Below are 26,030 nucleotides of genomic sequence, written 5' to 3'. Positions count from 1 at the left end.
ATAAAGGCCTAAAGGAGAGTGTGACTTAAATCATGACTGAACTGCCAGTGCTTGCTGAAGGACTGAACTTTTCCTAAGAAAAAAGAAGTTAAAAAAAATTTCTTTAATACTTCACATAACATCGAGAAGGCTATTTTGTTTAGTTAAAACAGGGAAAACCCCTACAGCTACTATTTCTGATGGCTGTTTCTGGCTCCCTGTCATGTGCAACTCCAGTTTCCTGAACAGCTATTCAGTAATGCTTGACTTTGATTATTTTTTTTTCTTTTTTTCCTCTGAGGATGGGCAAAAGAATGTCTGAACTGGTTTAGTTCTTGGGGCTATTTTTTACATATTGACTGCATTAGTATGGAGTTTTGTTGTGTGTGGTTTTTTTTATTTTTTTTAAGGTTTCTACTCAGAAAATGCCTTCAGTTCCAGACTTACGATCCAAAGTACCACTTGAGACAAGACAGAGTTATGTCAGGGTTTTTTTTGAAGAATGCTTCAAAGTTTGTAGCACAGTGAATGAAGCTATTCAGAAGATTTGTAATGTTTTGTAGATCTTTACAATTCCTCTTCTGAATTAAGTCAGTAGGTCTTATCTTGCACAATGTGTTGGTGGTTTTTTTGGATTGTTTTGGTTTTTTTTAAGGCATATTTCAAACTTTTCAGTAAGCAGAATTTAAAATGTGAAATTTATAAATGATCTTATAGTTGCTAGTGTTATCAATCAGTTTGTTTTCTCCAAGTCTTTTTGGAAGCTAATTAGCAGTGCTAAAGACATGTTATTTTAGTATCAAAAAGGAAAATTTTTTCTCTTGCAAATGCAAAATAAAAATCTTCTTGTGAATACTGGAGGCTTTCTGAAATGTAATAATGACTTTGAGATGTATTCAGGACAGGAGGAAAACATGTTTGAAGAACAGCCATAAAACTCTCAATCATTTTGAGCCTTTGATCTTGTATTTACTCTTTACACAGCACCAAAAGCTACTCAAGCTTATAGCCAAGGGACACGGTCTGACAGGCACAAATATCCAGAGCTTAACCTTTAGGTGATCTAAATTTCTTGCACACTGGACATCAAAAGACTTTACAGAGTTGTCCTGATAAGACTTTGTATGTGGATTTAATTATATGTTGAATGGAAGCGTGTAAAAACATCAGATGTTACTACTCTGCTATTTACAGTGTGTTCTCTTGGTATGCCTGACTCCTCATTCATATTAAATAATGTTTCTTCTACCTTCCCTTTAACTTCCTCCTATGCTATTTCTCAGCTTCATCAGTTCTCCACTTCCTCTTTTCATCAGCTTAGAGATTGCAACTTGTGAATTGTACTTGCTGTAGTGATTGTTAGAATGCACTGTTTATGCCTCAAATGAGCTTCTCTCTTGTTGACTATGCAGATAGTGTAAACAGTGAAATGAAACATTTCTTCTTCCCCCAGAAAATTAATGAACATACTTCTTATTTCAAGTGTGCTTCTTCATAGTTAAAGGGTGCTGGACCTTCCTTTCACTTCTGTTTCTTATGACTTTAGAGAAAGAAAATTAAGGAAACATTTCTTGACCTAAAAAAGTAATAATGCCTCCTTTTGAAGCAGGATCAGAAAAAGCTGTCTGTAGCTGTAGGAATGGTTACTCTAACAGTGTTCAAATTCCCACAAGGATTAGGTTTACATTCTGAGTTGGAGCACTTGATTTCCCCCCCCAGATTTTTGCTTCATAACTACTGAATCTGCCTTTCTATGTATCTCATCCATCTGACTTACTGTCTGCTGTTGCACTTCAGATTTAGGACACTGTGTATCTGCCTCTAGGTTCACAATGTCAGATTCTAAATGGCAGTGCTTTTTGTGGAACATACTGTACTCCACTAATGCTCAGTCTCTTTTTTGGTTTTGCTTTTTTTTTTTTAAATATAGGCCGTGATAGAAGAGCAATCTGTTTATGATCGTTGTGGCAGTAAAAAAACTTCCCTGAATTTTGCTGTGAAGACTCTCCAAAAGCTGAGAGATCACGGTAGTTTTGCTTTCAATGAAGATTTTTATTTTTTTTTCTAAATGGGTTGTAAGCATAGAAATTAGAACAGCAGAGAAATGTCTTAAAAGGATTGTTCTGCATATTTAAATCCTTTTCTAGAAATATATCACTAAAATAAATTGCTGGTTTGATTTATAACTATTTGCTTAGGATATTAACAGGAATTTAAAATTTGAAAGGAAATGCTAAAAATGTTTTCTTGCATTCAGAGCGACTTAGTAACAGCAGATCTTCCAGTGGCGCTGAATCTGTAGAGTCGGAGGAAGAGAAAGGTAAAGAAAGGGGAAGGGAGATGTCAGTTCCCCACTTTAGCCTACAAATGTGCTTATTTCAGTGTGAAAACGTTGCTCTGGTTTTGGTCAAGCTTTGTCTATTAGACATTGCAAGGGTTTCCAATACAATTTCCTATTTGTATCTGAAGGCTCATTCTTAGGGGAAAAATATTGAACTTCTGTTTGAAAAGAGCATGTTCTTTACTATTGCATGCCTAGCTTTTCTGGAATAGCTAGTGAATTAACTTCCCTATTGTTTAGTGTCTTTGTTTCAAATAATACTTCATCTCTAATCACTTCTGATTGTTCTGAGGTACGAGCATATAGTTTTTGCATATAAACTTTAATGTGTATCTTGTAATTTCAGTTGTGGGTGTTTTTTTGGAAGTACTAGGATATTTAAGTGCTCTTACATTTGTTCTAACAATGCTTAAGCTTTGTGTTTGTTTACTTTTAGGTTTGGGTGGTTGTTCGGTGTTTTCTAGCATTTACAGGTGGTGCTCTAAATGAACTTCTAAAAGATTATCTTCTGACTGAGGAAAAAATGAATGAAAATAACTTCCCTTGACCAAATCCCAGAAAAACTGGTAGTGCTATACTTACTGGGGTTGTAAAAAGTGCTAAATATGACGGTAAGTGCCTACTGTACTTGCAAAAAAATTGAATTTCAGTCAGTGGTTCACAGAACAGTAAAATACACGTGTCTAAAACTATACGTTACAGTAGTGTTCTGTATCTAGTGCCTGGACTACACGTGAATTCACAAGCTTTCATTGCTAAACCATGAAGCTTCATAGGTCTCCTTTGATTTATACTTCAACATATTAATTTAAGAAGTTGCTAGTAAACTTGAATTTCTTATTGTTCTATAGAGGAACTTGTTTGTTTTGCTAATCTTGGGAGGCTGCTTATGTATTGATACTCTGCTCTCGCAGTTACTCTTCATGTAGCTTTTTTTATACTTCAGCATGTTTTAACTTAATAGCAAGCCAGCTAGGAACTATGCTCTGTTATCATTTTTTTTTTAGCTTTCAAAAGCGTGTGCTGTAGGTGTGGCGAAGTATATGCTGTTACTTCTTCAGGGCAACATAGAGGTCATCTAGTTTCCTCCTCCTGGAAACCCTGCTGAGGCACATAGGAAACAAGGAGGTGATTGGTGACAGCCAGCATGGCTTCACCAAGGGCAAGTCATGCCTGACAAATTTGGTGGCCTTCTATGAAGGGGTTACAGCGGCAGTGGACAAGGGAAGGCCAACTGATGTCATCTACTTGGACTTGTGCAAAGAGTTTGACACTTGTCTCACATGATATCCTGGTCTCTAAATTGAAAAGACATGGATTTGACAAATGGACCACTTGGTGGATAAAGAACTGGCTGGACGGTCGCACTCACAGTTGCGATCAACGGCTCGATGTCCAAGTGGAGAGCAGTGACGAGTGGCGCTCCTCAGGGGTTGGTACTGGGACCTGTACTGTTCAATATCTTTGTCAGCGACATGGACAGTGGGGTTCAATACACCCTCAGTAAGTTTGCTGATGATACCAGGCTGTTTGGCGAGGTAGACTCGCTGGAGGGGAGGGATGCCATCCAGAGGGACCTGGACAGGCTGGAGAGGTGGGCCCAAGCCAACCTCATGCAGTTCAGCAAGGCCAAGTGCAAGGTCCTACATCTGGGTCAGGGCAATCCCAAGCACAAATAGAGGCTCGGCGGAGAATGGCTGGAGAGCAGTCCTGAGGAGAGGGACCTGGGGGTGCTGACTGACGAGAAGCTCAACATGAGCCAGCAATGTGCAATCACAGCCCAGAAGGCCGACTGTATCCTAGGCTGCATCAGCAGAAGTGTGGCCAGCAGGTCAAGGGAGGTGATTCTGCCCCTCTACTGCACCCTCGTGAGACCCCACCTGGAGTACTGCATCCAGCTCTGGAGTCCCCAACATAAGAAGGACATGGACCTGCTGGAGCATGTCCAGAGGAGAGCCACGAAGATGATCTGAGGGCTGGAGCACCTCTCCTGTGAGGACAGGGTGAGATAGTTGGGGCTGTTCAGCCTGGAGAAGGCTCCAGGGAGATCTTATTGCGGCCTTCCAGTACCTAAAGGGGGCCTACAGGAGAGCTGGGGAAGGACTTTTTCCTAGCGCATGTAGTGATAGGACAAGGGGGAATAGCTTTAAACTGGAAGAGGGCAGGTTCAGATTAATCATTAGGAAGAAGTTTTTCACTTTGAGGGTGGTAAGGCACTGGAAGAGGTTGCCCAGAGAGGTTGTTGAGGCCCCATGTCTGGAGCTGTTCAAGGCCAGGCTGGACATGGTCTTGGGCAACCTGGTCTAGTGGGAGGTGTCCCTGCCTGTGGCAGGGGCTTTGGAACTCTATGATCTTCAAGGTCCTTTCCAACCTAAACCATTCTATGATTCTATGAAAGAAGAATGCAACTATCACTCTAGTAGAGTCTTGGAACAAAGAGGTAGGTATCCTTGGCATTCAATCTTTGTGGAAGCTGTTAGAAGTTACAATGCCTCATGTCAAACATGGTCAGAGTATGAAACTTTTTGTACAAAGTTCAGCTGAGATGCATTCTGCCATACTTCTGGGAATGTGGATAATTAGTCAAGCCTGTTGTCTCTGAATATGTCATAACTTTACGAAAGCTGATGTTAATAAAACCGTGTGGGAAGAAGCTAGAAAAATGTTCATTGTGTGGCCTTTCACTGACTTCTAAGTGAACCTTGTCATCTTTTCTGAGAGACACTTGAATACTCAGAAGTTACATTAAATAGTTCCCTCAGGAGGAACCTTACAGACCGTACTACAACTTTCTCTCTTCCATTCATTGGTATTTCTTTTTTTTTTTTTTGATAAAAACCTTGTCTCAGGAGGGAATGAGGTACAGTTTGTCATTTTGGCATAGGTGGGACCTGTAGGTGGGGCTTCTTTCCATATTGCAGTCTCAGGAGAAAATGGAAAAGAAATTTGAGAGGAGTGAGGGTACTGATTTGTTTTTGCTATTGCTAGTTGCTGCAAAAACTGCTCAATTTTCAACTTTTCTTTTTGGCAGTTCCTGGTGGCATGGAAAAATGCTATAGCTGTTGTGAGAGAATAGTTGGGTCTGCTGGATGTCAGATTACAATGGTAGGAATAATGTTCTCAAAAGGTTTATATAATGTGGTGTCTTGAGTTTTGCTTTCTGTGTCTTTTTGACATAAAACTGGGTCATAGTTTTCTGTGAATGGTTTGGTATAAGTCTTTTAGGTTTACTTACTAGCATTTAGTAAATTATGCGGCAAATATTGACAAGAAGTATTATATATGCTCCTGAGTCTGTTAGAGAAACAAATTGTCTGGTAAGATATATCTAGCAAACTTGCACCTAAATATTGATAGAAATTTTGCAGCTTCAGGGTCATGATGGAAGAAGCAACAAATTGGAAGGCTTCATGAAGACATTAATTAAATCACTGCCTTTTGATGGAAATTATGGTGTATATGCTCTGAACTGCGAGACGATATAAGCAACCTAAAAAGTTTGGTTCAATTAATAGAAAACTATGTTGCTGTTTATGAAGCAATTTCCTAGCTGTAGTAGTTTGGAACTTGTCTCAGAGGTCTGCAGAACCCAAGTAGTAGCTCTACATGACTGGACCTTCAGTTTGACTAGGCACTCTATGTGACTAAACATCTAATGTTGAATATGCAGTAGAATCATAGGGTTGGAAGGGACCTCTGGAGATCATCTAGTCCAACCCCCCTCCCAGAGCAGGGTCACCTGAGAGCAGGTTGCACAGGAACATGTCCAGGCGGGTTTTGAATGTCTCCAGAGATGGAGACTCCACCACCTCCCTGGGCAGCCTGTTCCAGTGCTCTGCCGCCTTCAAGGTAAAGGAGTTCCTCCTTATGTTTAGGTGGAACTTCCTATACTCAAGTTTGTGCCCATTACCTCTTGTCCTGTCACTGGGCACCACCAAAAAGAGCCTGGCTCCATCCTCCTGGCACGCACCCTTTAAGTAGTTATAAGCATTGATCAGGTCCCCCCTCAACCATCTTTTTTCCAGACTAAAGAGACCCAATTCCCTCAGTCTTTCTTCATAAGAGAGGTGTTCCAGTCCCCTAATCATCTTGGTAGCCCTATGCTGCACCCTCTCCAGCAGTTCCCTGTCTCTGAGCTGGGGAGCCCAGAGCTGGACACAGTACTCCAGGTGCGGCCTCACCAAGGCAGAGTAGAGGAGGAGGATGACCTCCCTTGACCTGCTGGCCACACTCTTCTTGATGCACCCTAGGATGCCATTGGCCTTCTTGGCCACAAGGGCACGTTGCTGGCTCATGGTCATCCTGTTGTCCACCAGGACTCCCAGGTCTCTTTCTACAGAGCTGCTCTCTAGCAGGTCAGCCCCCAACCTGTACTGCTGCATGGGGTTATTCCTCCCCTGGTGCAGTACCCTACACTTGCCCTTATTGAATTTCATAAGGTTCCTCTCCACCCGACACTTCAGCCTGTCCAGGTCTCTCTGTATGGCAGCACAGCCTTCTGGTGTGTCAGCCACCCCTCCCAGCTTTGTGTCATCAGCAAACTTGCTGAGGGTGCACTCTATCCCCTCATCCAAGTCATTGATGAATATATTGAGCAGGACTGGACCCAGTACTGACCCCTGGGGAACACCACTCGTCACTAACCTCCAACTAGACTCTGCCCCTAACCACTGAGCTCTGTCTTGCAACCAGTTTTCTGTCTACCTTACTGTCCATTCATCTAACCCACTCTTCCTAAGCTTCCCTATGAGGATGCTGTGGGAGACTGTCGAATGCCTTGCTGAAGTCAAGGTAGACCACATCTACTGCTCTTCCCTCATCTATCCATCCAGTCACACCATCATAGAAGGCTATCAGATTAGTCAGGCATGATTTCCCCTTGGTGAATCCATGCTGAGTACTTCTGATAGCCTTCTTTTCCTCCACATGCCTTGAGATGACACCTAGAACAAGCTGTTCCATCATCTTTCCAGGGATGGAGGTGAGGCTGACTGGCCTGTAGTTCCCCAGGTCCTCCTTCTTGCCCTTTTTGTAGACTGGAGTGACACTGGCTTTCCTCCAGTCCTCAGGCACCTCGCCTGTTCTCCAGGACCTTTCAAAGATGATGGAGAGTGCCCCAGCAATGACTTCCACTAGCTCCTTCAGCACTCACGGGTGCATCCCATTAGGGCCCATGGACTTGTGAATATCTAATTGACCTAACTGGTCCCTCACTTGAGCCTCCTCAACCTAGGGGAAGTCTTCCTCTTTCCCCGTTACTTTCTCCAAGGCCTGGGACCCCTGAGGGCTCGGCTGGGTCATAAAGACTGGCGCAAAGAAGGCATTCAGTAACTCTGCCTTCTCCGCATCCTCCGTCACCATGGCTCCTGTCTCATTCAACAGTGGGCCCACAGCTTCTCTGGTCTTCCTTTTGCCTCCAATATACTTGAAGAAGCCCTTTCTGTTGAGCTTGACATCCCTTGCCAGGTTTAGTTCCAAGGCGGCCTTGGCTTTCCTTGTTTCATCCCTGCGCACTCTGGCAGCATTCTTGTAATCTTCCCAAGGGGTTAGGCCATTCTTCCACTGAGTGTAAACTTCCTTCTTCCACTTGAGCTTGTTCAGAAGCTCCCTGCTCAACCAGGCAGGCCTCCTGCGTCCCTTGGCCAATTTCTTGCTCTTCAGGATGCACCGATCTTGAGCTTGGAGGAAGTGGTCTTTGAATACCAACCAGCTTTCTTGAGCCCCTTTGCCTTCCAGAGCCCTAGTCCGCGGGATCTCCCCAAGCAGTTTCTTGAAGAGATCAAAGTTAGCCCTCCTGAAGTCTAAGGTTGTGATTTTGCTTCTTGTTGTTTTGTGTGTAGTACCCATGATCCTGAACTCTATCTTTTCATGATCGCTACAGCCTAGGGTGCCCCCAACCTTAATATCCTCCACCAGTCCCTCTGTGTTGGTTAACACTAGGTCCAGGAGTGCTCTTCTCCTTGTTGGCTCCTGCACCACCTGTGTGAAAAAGTTATCATCAATACACTGGAGGAGCCTCCTGGACATGACAGGCCGTGTGGTCTACCCAGCAGATGTCTGGGTGACTGAAGTCCCCCATAAGAACCAAGGCCTGCGATTGGGAGGCTATCTTTAGCTGTCTGTAGAAAGCCTCGTCAGCTACCTCATCCTAATCAGGTGGTCTGTAATAAACTCCCACAACAGTGTCCCTCAAATTTGCCTGGCCCTTAATCCTTACCCATAAGCTTTCAACCCTCTCTACATCTGCCCCCAGTGAGAGCTCGATGCATTCCAGTTGCTCTCTCACATAGACTGCAACTCCACCACCACATCTCATTGGCCTGTCATTCCTGAAAAGGACATAGCCATCCATGACGGTATTCCAGTCATGTAAGCTGTCCCACCACGTCTCAGTAATTGCAATGAGAGCGTGGCCTTGTGATCGTGCATAGATCTCCAGCTCCTCCTGCTTATTCCCCATGCTGCGTGCATTGGTGTATAAACATTTTAGAGCGGGAGTCGTGTGTGTGGTTTGGACCCTTGACATGTGGTGAGCCTTCTGGCTCTCAGGAATACTGGCAGACTTTGCCACAAGTGCCGAGCGACTACGCCCTGGCACCTCACCAGCTAGCCCAGTACCATCCCCACCCTCTGGTACCTCACCAGCTAGCCCAATACCATCCCCACCCCCCTTCAAATCTAAAGACCTGTTAATGAGCCCTGATAACACTTGTCCTAGGTCCCTTTTCCCCCTGCAAGACAAGGTATGTCCACCTGTTGCCGGCAGGCCTGGCACTTTGTAAATCGGGCCATGGTCAAAGAACCCGAAGTCCTGCCGGTGGCACCAGGCTCGAAGCCAGTCGTTGATCTGCTGGCTCCTCTTGTTCGCCCCCTCATCATTCTCCGCAGCTGGGGGGATAGGGGAGAACACAACTTGTGCTCCCGATCCCTTGACCAGCCGTCCCAGGTTCTTGAAGTCTTTCTTCATTACCCTTGGATTTCTTTTTGCTACCTCGTCGCTGCCTACCTGAAAGATCAAGAGTGGATAATAGTCTGAGGATCTTACCAGGGAAGGCAGCATCCTCTTCCCATCCCTGACCCGGGCCCCAGGGAGGCAGCAGACCTCCCTGTGCTCCGGGTCTGGCCTGCATATTGGGCCTTCTGCTCCCTTCAGTAGGGAGTCACCTATGACAATGACCCGTCTCTACTTTTTAACTGCAGAGGTTTTGATGCGCGGGGAGGTCTTACTAGACCTTGCTGGCACCTCCAAGGTAGAACTAACATGCCTGTCATTGTCCTGGTTCCCTTGTAGTGCACTGTACCTGTTACACAATGGCACCTGGGAAGATGGTGTTGCCACTAGGCATTTCAGAGTGTGGCACCTCTTGTGCCGGGCAGGAACTTCCTGCCATTGCCCCCTGTCCTTCAAGTCACCACCTTCAGTTGAGGTGAGAGAGGATAGGGAGTCCTCTACTGCAGGGGTGCTGTCTGCCTGCTGGGTTTCTGTCTCAGGATGTAGGATTCTACTCCAAGCATCTAATCTATCTCCCTCTCACATTCCCTGATGCTCCTCAACCTACTTACCTCCTCCCTGAGCTCCGTCACTAATCGGAGGAGATCCTCTACCTGGGCACATCTCCCACAGGTGTGCCCATCACTGCCAACCATTACCAGCATAAGAGCAGGGCACTCCCTGCAGTCTGATGTGTGTGTGGCTGCATTTTTCCACAGGAGCTCCCTCTGACAGGTTTCATCAGACCTAGTGGTTCTGGAGCTCATGGATGCCAAGGTCTTCTTGCGAGTAGCTACCATTGCTACCTGGCCGGGTTGGCAGTCTTTCCACACTCTTTTGTGTGAACTGCTGTGCGAACTGTTGGGGCCCGACTGGTGTATCAATCCCTGTTTGGCCGCCCTTTTCACCAGCTTTTCACAATTATATTTTGGGTAGAGGAGGGGGGCTGTGTTTGACTTTAAAGTTGTGTCAGGCACAGTCTGTCCACAGAGGAGTAAGAAATATTTCCATCATTTAAGACCAGATGTGTGCTTCCTTTGGGGTTACTGAGGAGTAGAAGTGCAGCCCTTGAGTGGATTAGCTGAATTCAGGTATCTCCAAGGGTTGTTATACCTTACTTTTCAGCCAATTTACTGAGGGTAAAGGTGCTTGTTTGGCATTTTTATTGCCCTTCCCCTCGTGATGGTGTCTGGTGAACCTTGCGTTACGCTAGCCAGTGCTGTCTGTTCTCAGATCATTTCTCAGCTTTCCTGCCAAGCGCACTGTGTTCTTATGTAGCTCTTGAGTTTTGCTTGGACATATTAAAGACTTTTTTGTTTTCTCTGCACCCAGATTGTTGAACAATCAGAGCTGCTGGACTAAATGGAAGTTGAGAATGGTGAGGGAGAAGACTTGGGGGAGAAGTTATGTGGAGGCTTTACCTATGTCTTTTTGTTCTTAAAGGCTCCACTCTGTCTGATTGGGTGTCTGATAATTTCTTTTTAAACTATAGATAATGGTTGACTTTAAGTAGTTACGTGCCATTCTGAGTCACATAATCCTCAAAGCATGGCCAACTGCACTTGTCTGAAATGCTGCTTTTCTTTCTCAGTTGTACTGAGTATGAGCATGATAACTGTATGTGAGAGAACATGGGAAAACTAATGGTGTGATATCAAAAAACAACATAGGGAATAGCTGAGGATACTCTAAGCTTGTGCATAGATGTCAGCAGGTGTAAATAGGTAGAGATGTATAAAGAATGTTAGGATGTGTGGTATTTGGAATAATGGAAGACTGCTGGCAGTGGTAGCATTATGCTTTTGACAGCAAAGAAACAAATAGAAGACACTTGGGAAAGAGGGGTCATGGGGTCTGACGTATTGCGCTGTGGAAGGCAGGACATACAACCTGCTAATGGTTAGGCTGAAAATCTTTATATGCTGCCTACTGTCATAAATAGGGCTTTCCAGCACTGAATAACAGACAGTAAAATCTAGCTATTGAACCTGGGATACCTCGTGCACATTGCGAGTATAGAAGCATTTCATCTATCTGAGACTCTGACACAACTAGTGGATGATTTTAATAGCTGTAGTTCTGTGAGGTGTTACCTGAATAGAGACATCTCAAGTTGTGTATTGGAGTTACTGATTTCTTTTGTGTATTTTTTAAAATGGCAATTAAAAAAAATAATTATAGCAGATTAGTAAGTTAATGCATGCCACAATGTTAAATGAAGGTGTGAAGAACATTTGTAAGACACATAAATGACCTTCAGCTAAATTTACGGTGAGACTTGCATGCTTAAAATGCAGAGAGTATTAAGACCTATTGGGTTGGCAAATGACTCTCTGATTCTTTCCTTATGTAGCATATTGATCCAAGTAAAAGCTTGCCACAGAAGAAGGAGTTCATATCGTATAGCAGGATAGTCAGTCATGTCTGCTTGTTATAGGTGTGTAAGACAATGAGCTGTCTTGGACCCATGAAAAGTCCTGTGCAGAAAGTGGAGCAGTTCCAGCAGAAGTAGTGAGCTAGCTTTGCCTGGCAGCCTAGAAAACCCCCATGGAGGTCCATTCCTGTTCACCTTGCTGACCTGTATGAGCCTGGCTGGACTGCAAAATGCAACACCGATGCTTCAAAAGTGCCCTGTTAAGTAGTCTTTTATGAAAAATACATTTTGGAGTTGTTCCTTGGTCCAGTGAATATATGCGCCCTTTGTAAACTCAGATTGTAGCACCTGTACTTACAGTGCAGGCTCTGTCTATCTCAAGGCCACACAAGTGATCTCAGCATCCTTGTTTGTTGTCTTATTCCCTTCTAACAAGGTTCTTGGTGCTTCTCTTATTTGAGTCAACCTGGTGTATGCCAGTAATGTTACTCCATACTTTGCTGTGATATCCCTGCCTTGTAACCAACCAAACACCCACCCACAAACTAAGTATCAGAAGGGGAAACCTTTTTCTCTTTCTCTCTCTAGCATCTTCCTCCAAGTCCTGGAGGAAGACCTGATCCACCCAGCTGGAAAGTCACTGCAGTCTGATGGTCAGTTATGAGCCGGGGGACCACGGGAGGATGAGGGGAACATATATGCAAAGCATGAGGTTAGCTGATGTGTGAAGTGTGAATAGGGTAAGTCCACAGGATCCCACATGGCTGACTTGATGCCAGAAGCTCAGGCCAATCCTGCCTCTATTTGTCTAGCCTAAGGACTAGAAGATCTTTCTGGCAGGCCAAATATCATCGTTTTGAAGCATTTCTGTACAGTATTTTTAAGAGGCCATACCACTACAGACTGCATAATGGATAAAATAAGCAAAAGTAAGTAAGCCCTGCTTGTATATGATAGGTAGTAATTTATAATTATGCAGGCAAATTATTAAATGAAATACAAATTGAATAAGCCTCATGTATATCCAGGCTAACTGTGAAAATGTGGTTTACAATACGTAGTATGTTCCTCAATCCTATGCTTCATGATAATTACTGTATGGCTGCCTCTGATAGCATGAAATACTTCAAAATATATGTGTATTTTGCATATAGGCAAACACTGACTATTAAACTGGACAAAGAAAGAGCAGTAGCATGCCTTATATTTTACAAGTGTCAGTAGAATTTTTGAATGGATTATTTCTATTAACTTACTTTTACATTCAAATAGAAGTCTTGCTTAATAGTTATCCTTGGTGAGCCTACTGGATTGACATCTACTTGTAACTCCCATTGTCACATTGAGCTTAGTTTTTTTGTTTTTAATCACAATGAAATGTCTATGAAGTACTGCTATAAGATACTGACTTTGCTATCAGTAGCTCTTGGAAAGTATCAAAAATATCTAAGATGGCAATACCTAATGCATTACAGTAATTATATGTATACACTATATCTACACGACTAGGAAAAAAGAAAACCCTGCATATGAAACAGCAGATTTCATTACTTCAGTCTATTCCTACTCTGAACAGTATATACACTTCTACAGCCTGTGGAGGCAGAGGTTACTGTGTGATATACACATACATATCTGTGGTAAAACAGTATTACTGTATTATATACAGTTAGAGCTATACACAGTTCTACACAGCAGATCACATTTTGGGCTCCAGCAGATTGAGTTTTGGTTTTCTTCAATACATCATTCATTTATGAAGAGTTCTCCTGTCCTAAGCAGCTTCTTCAGCGGAGCAATCAATGCCTGCGTAAGTAAACTTCTCATATAGGGTGGTATTCACATAGGTCTGGGAAGGAAATAAACAGAAAGAGCATGATGCAAGGTGTGTTACCCAAAGAATCCTAAACTATACTGGAATTATTCATGGCCTAATTATTTTCTAGGCATTCATTTTTACCTTCCTTTCTTCTAACATCCTGTTCAGTGACACCAGGATCTGGGCAAATGATGGTCTTTCATATGGTTTTTCTCTCCAGCACTGTCTCATTAGGTCATACCTTTAAAAATCAAACACCAACATCTGATGGTTTAGATACATAGCTTAAAACTACAAATTCATGTTTGCTGGAAGATCATGCACATTCTATTTTTCAAAGAAAATGGATTTATACACAGCCAGACTTACATTACCCACAGCTGGTTGCTGTCTGAAAAGAATTTTCTTTTTCCCTGGAATAATTAAAAAGCTCTCCTTGAGCTAAAGCCTGGCCATGTTGTGTAAAGAACAGGGTATTTGGCAGAAGCGAATGCCTGGGAAAGGGTTCATGGCAAATAACAGTGTATGCTGGGTACAAAAGGACTTAAGTAAATATTTCCAGTTGTGCACCCTTTTAAAAATGTTTTTGTTTTTTTTTTTAATGTAGTTTTTATGTTTTCCTGAAAAAAAAATTCTTTGCTTTATTAGTTTCTTGTAGACACTATATATTTCCTATAGCAGATGTTATTCTATTTCATTTTGTTTGCTGAGGCAGTTACTTACACTTCATCATCACAGTTGAGAGGCTTTTCCAGTCTGTACCCTTGAGGCAGTTTTTCGTAGAGTTCTGCACATGTCATTCCACAATATGGTGTTCCACCTAAAACAGAGTTTAACCACTGTCATGAACACCTGGTGGTTTTGGTAAAAGAAAGTTTAATTTCATAGCAGAAATGAAAAAGAATGACTGACTCAGTAACAGGTAAATTAGTCCAATATTAGGGAATATTTTGAAGCTACGTTTTTGTTGTTAATGTTTCCCTACTGCTTAATGCACGGTATTAAAGAGAAAAATAAAAGTTAGTATAAATTTTTATCATCTGTGGGCCTGGCCTGAATTCCTCTACAACTCTAAGGGTCTACATCTGCTTGTATTTGAACTGTTTTGGTAATACTCTTGATGGCAATAGGCAAGTCATTCCCTCATTAGCATGGTATTAATAAGATCCAGTATGGACTCATGGAGCTATTACTGTCAACCTGGTTTTGACCCTTTTTGCAGAAGTTTGGTTGCTTAGATTCTTGATTTTCCACACTGCAGTTTGTTAGTTCCCATCCATATCTAGGGCAAACCCACTAAGTGAGGAAAGCTGGGAACAAGTCAGAAAGCAAGAGTTCATGATTAGTCCAGTACACAACGTGCACCTCAGTCAGTAAACATGTCTTGGCCAGCAGACGATGGGGCACACTCTGAGGCACATCATAAAGTTATTTTGAATGGTTTGAGGCTGTATCACGTACATCATGAATAGAGGTGTGTACAGAAATGAACTCTATATTTTATTTGAAGATTAATGTTCAAAACTTTTCTTCAAGAATACTTGGAGTAAAAGATGTTTTCCTCTTACCAGCCCCAAGTTATTAAAATACAAGTCTTGATCAGGAAGACTGAGGAAAAGCCACCCATCAAACTCAAAACATATTGGATTGGGCGTATAATCATCTGATATCTGGATTTTATATTTAGATATGGCCTAGGTTTTATAGTGCAATGAAACCATGGTCATTATATTTTTCCCATTTAGAATGGTACCTGAATTGAAAATGTGACAATTCAATTTTCAAGCATACTAAAGCTAAGTAAAATTTAGTAAGTGAAACAGAAGAAATTGAAATAAGTTGTAAAGGAATAAATTTTGAACAGACTGAGTGAATAGGGCTGGCTTGGCTCAGATTGGTTTATTTGTGCAGTACAAAATTCAGATACTTACCTAAACTAACAATTTCCCATAATAGGACACCGTATGACCATCTGCAACAGAGGGATGTTATAGAGTGCAACAAGAATGCAACAAGGCTTCATATTTTAAACAGTAGATAGTTTTGCTAGTATTCAGATAACACAGAGAAGTATGATTCATTCTTTTAATTTTTTTAATTAATTTTTTTATAACGATAAGGTTTGTAGAATCAGAAGGCAGGAGTGAGATCTTTAGCAAAATTAATTCGCTGTGAGTCCATCAACCAGAGCCTTTACTAGACCGTGACCTCTAAGCAAATAGTGTTATTACAGAACTGCTTTGCAGTTATCACTTCCAGTTTCCTGACTAAAATACTGGGTTTCTCTGGGTCTCCCAAGGATTCATCAGGTTTCTGATTTCAAATGAGAAATATAGCTAAAGTGGTGGCCCAAATCCAATTAGCTTGTGAGCATGGAACTTTTTCAGATGCTGAAGAAGAAATAAAAGTACCTTTTTTTGTTGTGGGTTTGATTTTTTGCTTCCATTGCTCACTCATGCTGATACAGCTACTGAGTCTTTTGTTAGGGGTGGGTGTCTCATCCTGGCTGTCAAACTTTTCTTGATATTGACAAGTATTTATTAAAAAAAAGACCACTTGAAGACATACTTACACATCGCTGTTTGTGGTGTAAACACTGTAATTCAAAGATTCAATTGCCATCCATCGCACTGGAAGCCGTCCCTGGAAATTATTTCATGAAAGTTTATCTGTTGGTAGTTGGAATAGCAGTATTGCAACTTGTACCCCAACAATTGTTCTGCATGTTACCTTAATGAAAACTGACTTTATGCAAGTAAACTTTATCAAGTAAATAAACTTGAATAAGTTGTGCATTTACGTCATGGAATCACGGAATTTTCAGAGTTGGAAGGGACCTCTAGAGATCATCTAGTCCAACTCCCCTGCTAAAGCAGGAGTGCCCAGAGCACATTACTCAGGACTGCACCCAGGCGGGTCTTGAAAATCTCCAGAGAAGGGGACTCCACAACCTCCCTGGGCAGCCTGTGCCAGTGCTCTCTCACCCTCACCATAAAGAAGTGTTTCCGTGTATTTGAACGGAACTTCCTATGTTCTAACTTGTGCCCATCCCAAAGGGGCAGTTCACACTAAAGCTAATACAAAATTTATCCAACCAGCATCAAGAGGAAATGGGAGTAATATCTGAGCAATGTCTTATGATGCTTTTAACCAATCCTGTTCCCTTGACTACCCGGTGTTATTTCTGATCTATGACTACACGATGCTTATTACACAACTTCCTCTTTCAGATCTTCCAAAGCATTGGTTTTGCACAGCTGTTTTTTATTTTTGAGCTGACAGGTCCTGAAATGCCTCTGTTTACCATCTTGCTAACTTTGGCCCAGTTCAATACAATTAGACCAGCTTTCCTCAGCTGGACAAAATCTGGTACAAAAATATTGTTTTCATAGCTGTGCAGATCCACCTGCATGCATATATTGTCTTTATATGTCAAATGTATATTATATGGGTTTTTTATAATGCTTTTTTACTAAATTTCATAACTGGCTGCAAAATTGGTTATTTTACTGTCATCCATACTCATATAAATAATTTTCAATAATATTGTCTATTATAAGCATGGTATAGAATTGATTTGCAAGTAATGCATGTATATTAATACAGTATAAATATTTATACATGTTAATATATAGCATTTAAATAATCAGTGCTGTAGTACCGCTAACTTTGCATTTTTGTTTAGATGAAAACACAAAATAAGGGACAAGAAAACAAAAAATGAGGAAAACAGACTATATCAGTTTCTTTTGATCCTTACCATGGTCTTTTTAACGTAAACTTCTTGACCTCTTGATAAGCCAAAGTCAGCTATTTTTGCAACATAATTTTCTCCAACCAAGATGTTTCTTGCTGCCAAATCTCGATGAATAAACTGAAATTAAAAAAAAAAAAAAAAAGGAAATCACCACAGTATCCACAGTATCTATGAGCTTTACATGTATTATTTTAGTGCTATATTGAAAAATGTAAACATTCAGAATAAGAACAAAACCCAAATGAAATGGCTTGGTATGTCATTACCAAGAACATTTTAAACTTTATCTGAAGATAAAAGCAGTTAGTTATTTTGTCGTTTGCAAGCTTTAATGCCTCTTCCTTGATCCTCCATGGCATAGTGTTTGATCAGGTTAAATGAACACAACAAAATAAAACTCATCCAGGAGGTGCTACAGAAGCTCAAAATAAAACCGTATTTTGATTTCATTAAAAGGCATAGCCCCTGAAAAAATGAATTACCATGCTTTCAGTGGATAACGAGTTGAGGACTGACCTGTTTCTGGCTCAAGTAGTCCATCCCTCTAGCAACGTCTGCTGCAAAATGCAGAAGTTGCTGAGAGGAAAGCGTAGATGCAGTACTGTTGGCAATAGCAAATGCGGGGTCTGTCTCTAGCACTCTGCTTTTCCGAAGGAAGTCCAGTAAATTTCCATGGGGGGCATATTCGATAGCAAGGTAAAGATATCCTAATGAAACATCAGATAGTGAGCACATCACAAAGGAAAACACAGTGAGTAATAGTATTTGGACACTTACACTGCTTTGAGTGAAAAAGAAATAAATATAAAACAAGCTGGAGGGGAAATACCAAACAACACAATTCCTAGTACAGTGGAGAATTTAGAGCTATTGATGAGATCATTTCTGAAGGATTAATGTCGACTTGTAAGTCTAAAACCAAGTTTATTTGTCTTTTTAACAATTGTTGCGGAAAGACCTACTTATGAACTAGTGTTTCTATGGGCTGTAATTCAAGAGTATCTTACCCCGATGTTCACATGCTCCCAAAAGATTTATGATGTTGGGATGATGACCAAGTTTACAAAGAACTTCAAGTTCTCCAGCAAAGTCTCTGTGATCATCTTTTGAGGCGTACTCTGAAAATCAAATAAGCATGTGTTTATATTTTCCTTTGAACTGAATTTATGACCATATCATTGTTAATTATGAGGACTCTGGGCTGCCTGGGACACTACTGCTTCAGCCTCAATAAAAAGGGAAAAAATCTAAGATACATTAATATTTACTGAAAAAAGTAGGACTTTTCAATCCAAGAAAAATAAAAAAAGAACTTAATGTCTGTAGCAGCCACCTGCAGAGAAAGAAAGCATCTTACTATACCATACCACTTCCCTTATTGAGAACATAAGATGTCGTAGCAGACCATACAAAAACTAGCTGCCTAAAAATCCTTTCAGGTGTGTGCTGTTGACTAGTTCTACCTTCATGCAGACCTTGGCTCTTTTTTATATGATAGTCATCCTTAAGAATGTCTCCCAACTTTCCTAGAAAATGGTCTAGTGAATTTCGAGAAAATATGTACATTATTGCAGTATTCTACGTATTGCGGTTATACCTAATGAATACAAAGAAAATGGGTGACCCTCATAGTATGTGTGTGTGTGTATATATATATATATATATGCATGGATACAGTAGTCTCTGAATGGCTAAGGTAAAGCAAGGTGAGCGAATGCTGTGCCCCAAGGCTTGCTCTGTGTTCCTCACTCTATTAAACGCATCTTTTAATGGCTCCTTCTTTGCAGGTGAACTCACACATGAGGTTCATACTGACCTATGAATTGAAAAATACATAATAGTTAATTATATTAACAATTAGACATATAAACCAACTTGACTGCAGAAATATAGTCTTTTCCAGGTCACAAGTCTTTTCCTAGTGACAGCTGATACAATTTCACTAGCAACTTTGAATATTTATTTCAGCTTTAGGAGAGGACTACTAAGCATTTCTTATGACAGAGAAACACTTGGAACAACCAACCAAGAAAAGTCTTTAGTCTCAGAGTGTCTGATCTTTACTACCTTTCATCCTTTTAATTGCAGCATCCATGCGTAAGCCATCTTTCTTAATGCGTGCTTTCAGGACTTGCCCAAAGTTACCTTCCCCAATCACATCTTGAAATTTTATGTCATTCCACTCAAGAACTGGATAAATAGTGGGATCTGGGCTGTTTTTGGCTTTCCTGCTCAGGGTGAGAGTACCTGAGTTAAACTGTACGGCTGGCTCTTCCCTCTGTAACAAAGTTAAGCAAATGACATTAACTGTGATTTCTACTTTACTGAGCAATGCTCTGGTTACACTCCCCAAATACATGTGTGCTCACACATGTACACACACACAGAGCCTGATCCATCTCTTGCTTATGCATGAGCGAGTACAGTAGACAATTACACCTACTTTAGACACTAACTGCATCAAGCACTTCTCCCCAGATCCACGAAATTAATCAGGCTCCTAATTTATGCATATATACCTTTGTAGACCAAGGTCTCCAGAACAGTTTTGTAAGCATCTTGAAGATGAAGGAGCTAGGCAAAAAAGATTTGGTAAAACTGATCTCAAAACCAGTTTTAGGTCTTAGATTTGGGACTAATATTCTCAACTAGGCTTGACTAAATCCTGTGCTGATCAGGCTCAGGAAGACTGAAGAAAAAAAAAGTGAGGAAACAAAAAAGAGAGGAAATTCTGTTCCTCCAGGCTTGAGGAGACATCTCTACTTCAGTTACACATTCCCATGAAATACTTCTGTGGGAAAAGCTTCAGGACAAGGAGCAGGAGCTATTCTGTGTGGCCTGAGGACCGATCACATTTTTGGATGATCCCTTCCCCCTGTTTAGGAAACAACCTATGCAGAGCTGTATGGAGGAGCTCTTTGGCCTAGCTTCATTCTGCTTTGCAAGTTCCTCTCTAAAGTGAGAGAGAACAGCACCAGAAAGCAGAGTGATAAAGAGACTACAGCAGGATACAAATATATACATGAATGTGTATAGGGAGAGATTTCTCTACATGATGTCACAGCCTTCAGCAATGTCCTCACAGCCGGAACTATGATGCTGTTGACTGATCCTTGGCATGCTCTCCCCAGGTTGAAAAGCCACGATGGAGCAGTTGCTGATGCTCTGATGCTCAAAAGCAATGTTAAAAAATATTGTCGTTTTCAAAATCAGGCATAACTTCACAGGGGGAGAAAGGGCCATTCTGTCTGGCTTGGCAATTGTCATGTAAAGGTGTGACAAGGCAGAAAAGGGAGAAGGATTAAAAGTGCATCTTTTTTCTTCAAGTCATGTTGCCTACCTCACAGCCTATAACAGTAATTGCTTTAGCATTAGCAGAGGAGCTTTACGACAACAGTACTAATTGCACACATGAGGAGAAGACAATATTTGGGAAGGCCAAGGAAAAAGTGGGGCCAAAATTAATAACCACACTGACACAGGAAAGTTGGAAACCCACCACCACATTTTGGAAAGCCTGAGCCATTCGGCGCTGGAAATTGGCTCGCTTTAATTGCAGCATGATGAGAAAGGCCAGGAGAATTGTCACACAGGTCATCCCTGCAGAGCCAAGGATAGCAATAAGCAGCATTTTGCCTCCTTTTGATTCATACGGAGCTGTTGAGGAAGCACATAAAGAGTTCATCGTTATGTCCAGCTAATTCTGAAAAAGCCATGAACAAAGTAGAGCTAAATACTCCAGTCTTGTAAACTGTATAAAGACACAGGGACACGTCCCTTTGTTTTCCAAAAATGTCACAGATATTGGATGCTCTGATTTTCAAATGTATGAGCACCTGCAGGTCCTGCTGAATTCAGGCACAGCAGAGCTGAGGTCGTGTTCAGTGACCTAGTAGTCCTACTACGTGCAGCTCCTTTAATTTGAGAGCTGTTGGGCACTTTCTAGTGGATACAGACAAACTGTTGCATATTGTCACTTCACCAATGCCATGCAGTGAACTGAGAATTAAATTTTGGTGATGCTGTGTTGTGTGTCAAAATTAAGAGCAAAACCCCCCTAATATTAGAAAAAAAAAAAAAAAATTGGCTAACTAGTTCGTACCACTGGCCCTGGTTTGTGCAAGTCCAGCATGCTGGAATAACCAACCTTTAGTTTCTGAAAGAGTCTTCAGTTCAAACGATGTGTTTGGGTTGCTCAAGCCGATGTTGTTCTGAGCATTAATCTGAACCTGGTACACAGTGTTTGGCTCAAGACCCTTGAGATGATACTGAGTAATGCTGGTGTTCTTTATGATGATATCGATGTGGTTGTACTCAGCCTTGCCATAAATTTTGTAGCTGATGATGATGGAGGAGATGGAATGACCCTCAGCAGTTGTCCAAGAGATGACTGAGGATGTGTCTGTGGTGTTGGAAAACCTGATGTTGTATGGTGCCGGAGGGATTCCTGAGAACAAACACAAACACACACAAAGCATTGGAGTGTATGTCCACTTCTTTCTCCTTCCCACAGTGAGCCAAACACTCCTCGGTGCTTTTGCTATGCTAAACAGAAGCAGAACTTTGTTGATGAGCTATGGCAACTGAATGCAATAGTTCTATGAACCTGATGTGCTGTCACCCATATTGCAGTACTGCATACTTCCAGCAGAGGTTGGAGGGGCATTCAGTAAATTCCCGTCCTTGGATGAAGATACAAATTCCCTGAGCGGTACGCAAGGACAACATGATTGCTTTCAAATTAATGCAGAAACGGTTAATTTCCTTCTGTACTGAATCATCAACCCCATGTGATTCCCAGGTCCCATACTTTCACTGCTTCGGGGAGCAATTCCCTGCCAGGATACAGGCTGTTAGAAAGAAGGGAAATCGGTACCAGCATTTCCACAAACTTAATCAGAAAACCACCAGCAGGGGTCAGTGCCAGACTTGTGGACACACCCATGACTATCCAGTTAAGTACCATCTCCTGGAAAACAGTACCCTTGTGTTTTTCTTAGTGCAGTTTGGCATCAGAGCTCAGGAAACTGGAGCGTCCCGTGACAGCCGTTGATACATCTGTTAATACATGTAGGACCTCAGTGAGGGTCTCCTCACGTGACCTGTAAGGAGGAAGAAGCCCACCTTTCCAGTGTACGGTATGGGCAGTGGCAGCCATCAGCCATTCAGATGGACATCTGTTCAGGTGGTACTTCATTCAGATAGGGCATTTGTTGTGGCAGTGTGAAAGGACCCTACTCACACTCAGGGAATTCAAGCGCAGTCTCTTGGTTTTCAGTGTAACACACTTCACTTAATTACTCTTTGCTTACAGAGGTTTTACCTTGCATTGTGTCTTCCCTTCCTTCTTTAACTGCTGAGTATTTCTGTATTGACATACCTGAATTGCAGGGTCTGAGTGGGTTTTTTTTTGAGTAACAGAAGAGCTGGGAGTAGGGAACTCTGTGTTCATCATTATGAGAAGGAAAAAAAAAGCTACATGTGTCAGGAGCATGAATGGCACTGAGATGAAGAAGTGGATTACCAAGCTTTTAATTTTTTCCCCCCCTTTTTTTTTTTTAACTCATTAGTAGTTGCTGTTAATTTCCAGCATAATAATTTCTTTGCACACTGAGCTATCTTCATAATAATAGCAATAACAACCACAAGTGATCATCAGGATCTGAGTGTTACCAGAACAAAGGATTACATTTAATGTGGTCGTTAACTGACAATCAGTCTGATCACTGGGGGAAAGAGGAAGAATTAAACAGAAGGATGTGAATCAGCTACTTACTGTCACTGAAAGTCCATGCATAGAGATAGTTGCTCCATTCTCCTTGGGACCTGGTATTCACCCGTACCCTGCACATGTATTGCTGTCTAGGCTCAAGATCTTTAATGATCAGGGTGGACATATTTCCTGGCACTTGAGTAATAACACTGCTCTCATCACCGTTGTCATTCACACTCTTTCTTTCCACTTCAACACGAATGTCATCCTCTGTCCTCAGTGTTAACGGATGCCATGACAAGTTCAGTGATGTCATACTTTTTGGAAAAAGAGCGAGACCTTCTGGTGGAGGAAGACCTTGGAAAAACCACAGTGAGACAGGGAACAACATTTCAAGTCTGGTATGCAAGCTAAAAGAGAGGTACCAGTTATTCCCAACCACTTGCCCTAGCTTGGAGTGACAAAAGGTGATTCTCCCTGCCACTGCACCCAATTTGGCAGAAATTATATCTAAGAGATGTTGATAATCCCAAAGTATCTTATCAACAGCTGTTGTGTCAACAAAAAGATCTCTTTACTGAGCTGTTGTTGCAGATGAACCTTTTAGATGTGAGAAGTCATCTTTCTTGCTTTCTTGTTAGGTAGTTCCTGGTGTAATCCTCATTTATTTTGTATGTCTGTATTCAGTTTGGGCTGTATCCTCAGTGGGCTAAAGGCTGTTCTGCTTGTTCAGACATCTTCATTTTTGAAGTAAACCGACCTAATACTAAGAGGAAGGACTGATCTTGTATTAGGAGGAAGGACTGGCATGCAAAAGATAAGGTAAGATAGGTATCTTTAGAGAAGATATTTAGATAGGTATCTTTAGGTAACATATTTGTCTCACCAGAGGGCACAAGAGACATGTAGGAATATTGTATAGGCTCCAGGACGTCTCCATACTGCTTGCTACTTTTGAAAACCTGCTATTTACGTATAATGATTTCTGTCTCCAACTGCTGCACAGCCAGGCAAAATATGTAAATTTTCCTTTCCCAGATCCCCCATCTCTAACTAATAATAGCTCTGCCTTTTCCAGGTTTTCTTCATCTCTGATTTTTTTTTTCTTCTTTTTTTTTCTTTGCCTGAAATTATTTTGAAAGACTCTACATAGTTTTCATATGCAGCCTTCTTTGCTCAAATGGAAGTGCTCTGGCAGACATCAGGGAACAGACCACAAACAAAAACAGCTGAAACAGCCCTTTTGTGAAAAGCCAAGATGATGACTTACCAAGCGCGGCTGTTGTGAAGCTAGCCTGTGGTCCGGGATGGCCTTCCCCACCTTCCCCTTGCCGACTCAGCTGAACACAAAACTGATACTCTGTTTTTGGTTCCAGATTGTCCAGTCTTTTGGTTGTGCCTTTTACTGACAACGAAAGCAGAAAGTAAAGCTATAGCCCATGCTGAAAAATGTTAAGGAAGAAGGCTTGGAAAATGTTTCTGAACCACTAACCATGGAAGGTAAGATACTCGGGGCCTTCTTTTGTTCATTAATTGCTAAGGTAAACTATTTAGCAGTACAGAATACTTATTTCTAAGTTGAGCTCCAACCCAGCCCAAAGGATGTTTCCATCTGCCCGCCCTTCAGGACAGAACAGGACTGGTTGCTTAGGCAGTATGCATTGTGTATGCAGATCTTGAACTATCTTGAATTAATTGCAACAGTTGTTTGTTACCTGTTAAAGTTCCTTTAATGTTTCCTATAATATTTTAGGTCTTTCATAACACATTAAAAACAAGCAGGCTTCATTTTGCCTATACCATTCCTGTTAAGTATTTAGGTAAGATATTTGTCTCAACAGAGGGCACAGTAGAATAGTAGAATCATAGAATTATTGAGGTTGGAAGGGACCTTTAAGATCATCAAGTCCAACCTTTAACCTACCCTGACAAAACCACTTCTAAACCATGTCCCAAGTACCACGTGTACCCTTTTTTTAAACACCTCCAGGGATGGTGAATCCACCACCTCCCTGGGCAGCCTATTCCAATGTTTAATAACCCTTCCAGTGAAAAATTTTTTCCTAATATCCAGTCTAAACCTCCCCTGACATAACTTGAACCCATTTCCTCTCGTCCTATCACTTGTCAGCAGGGAGAAGAGGTCAGCCCCCACCTCTCTACAACCTCCTCTCAGGTACTTGTAGAGAGTGATAAGGTCTCCCCTCAGCCTCCTCTTCTCCAGTTTAAACCACCCCAGTTCCCTCAGCTGCTCCTCACAAGACTTGTCTGCCAGACCCCTCACCAGCTTTGTAGCCCTTCTCTGTACATGCTCCAACACCTCAATGTCCTTGTAGTGAGGGGCCCAAAACTGAGGGGACCTCACAGTACTTGAGGTGGGGTCTCACCAGTGCCGAGTACAGGGGGACAATCAGCAGACATGAGGGGAGGTTACAGATGCTCCAGGATATCTCCATAGTGCTCGCTGCTTTTGAAAACTTGATATTTACATGCGAGTTTTCAACAGCTGGACCCAACATTTAGCATTGTTTATCTTAAGGAAGGAGAGGGGGGGAACCCTTTGGTTACTGAAAACTGAATATACACTTTTGACTACTATTGATGTACCACATCCACATTAACATTATACATTATGATATACAAAGAGTCACACGTTCAGTCATAAAAGATTTAACTTTTATGTGTTGTAGACTATTTTGAGTCTAGTGAAGAGCAGACACCACATTATGTTTCAGCGTGCAGCTGAAGTTCATGTTAAAGGGAATTAAAGAATGTCCTCTTACCTTCCACAGACATCCAGGACTGATAACGTTTTGCTGGCTTGTACAGGAGTTTTGTTGACACAACAGGTCCATCTCCAAGATGTGACTCAGCATTGATATCAATTATGAGAAAATTATGTCCACTGTCTCTCAGCCTTGGAGCATACTGTGGCACAGGAGGAACTGAGCAAGAACACAAGTATTAAACCAGCCTTTTAATTCCCTGTATCAGTAAAACTCTGGTATCTTCCTAGACATACAGTAAAATTGGAGATCTTCAAAACTCTTAGAAAG

At 41.7% G+C, this 26,030-nt stretch overlaps 1 protein-coding gene across 2 annotated transcripts in view; it reads right to left on the bottom strand.

Moving 5' to 3' along the window:
• Positions 1–12,649: 12,649 nt before the first annotated feature.
• Positions 12,650–26,030, bottom strand: part of TEK (TEK receptor tyrosine kinase) — a 42,687-nt gene continuing 29,306 nt past the window's right edge. For both annotated transcript variants that reach the window (XM_082497241.1, XM_082497242.1), the window contains 14 exons: positions 25,758–25,919; positions 24,245–24,379; positions 23,038–23,331; positions 21,409–21,708; positions 20,761–20,918; positions 19,329–19,539; positions 18,269–18,379; positions 17,778–17,968; positions 17,265–17,378; positions 16,077–16,147; positions 15,436–15,476; positions 14,228–14,324; positions 13,646–13,745; positions 12,650–13,534 (listed from right to left, as the gene is read on the bottom strand). In XM_082497241.1, coding sequence (XP_082353367.1) covers positions 13,460–13,534; positions 13,646–13,745; positions 14,228–14,324; positions 15,436–15,476; positions 16,077–16,147; positions 17,265–17,378; positions 17,778–17,968; positions 18,269–18,379; positions 19,329–19,539; positions 20,761–20,918; positions 21,409–21,708; positions 23,038–23,331; positions 24,245–24,379; positions 25,758–25,919 — 2,060 coding nt within the window. In that variant the 3' untranslated portion in view covers positions 12,650–13,459. The remainder of the gene's footprint in view (positions 13,535–13,645; positions 13,746–14,227; positions 14,325–15,435; positions 15,477–16,076; positions 16,148–17,264; positions 17,379–17,777; positions 17,969–18,268; positions 18,380–19,328; positions 19,540–20,760; positions 20,919–21,408; positions 21,709–23,037; positions 23,332–24,244; positions 24,380–25,757; positions 25,920–26,030) is intronic.

The sequence above is a fragment of the Vanellus vanellus genome, assembly GCF_965231255.1.
Source record: "Vanellus vanellus genome assembly, chromosome: Z".
NCBI lineage: Eukaryota > Metazoa > Chordata > Aves > Charadriiformes > Charadriidae > Vanellus > Vanellus vanellus.
The sequence above is the reverse complement of the archived record's forward strand: the minus strand, read 5'-3'. Positions and strand labels throughout refer to the sequence as shown.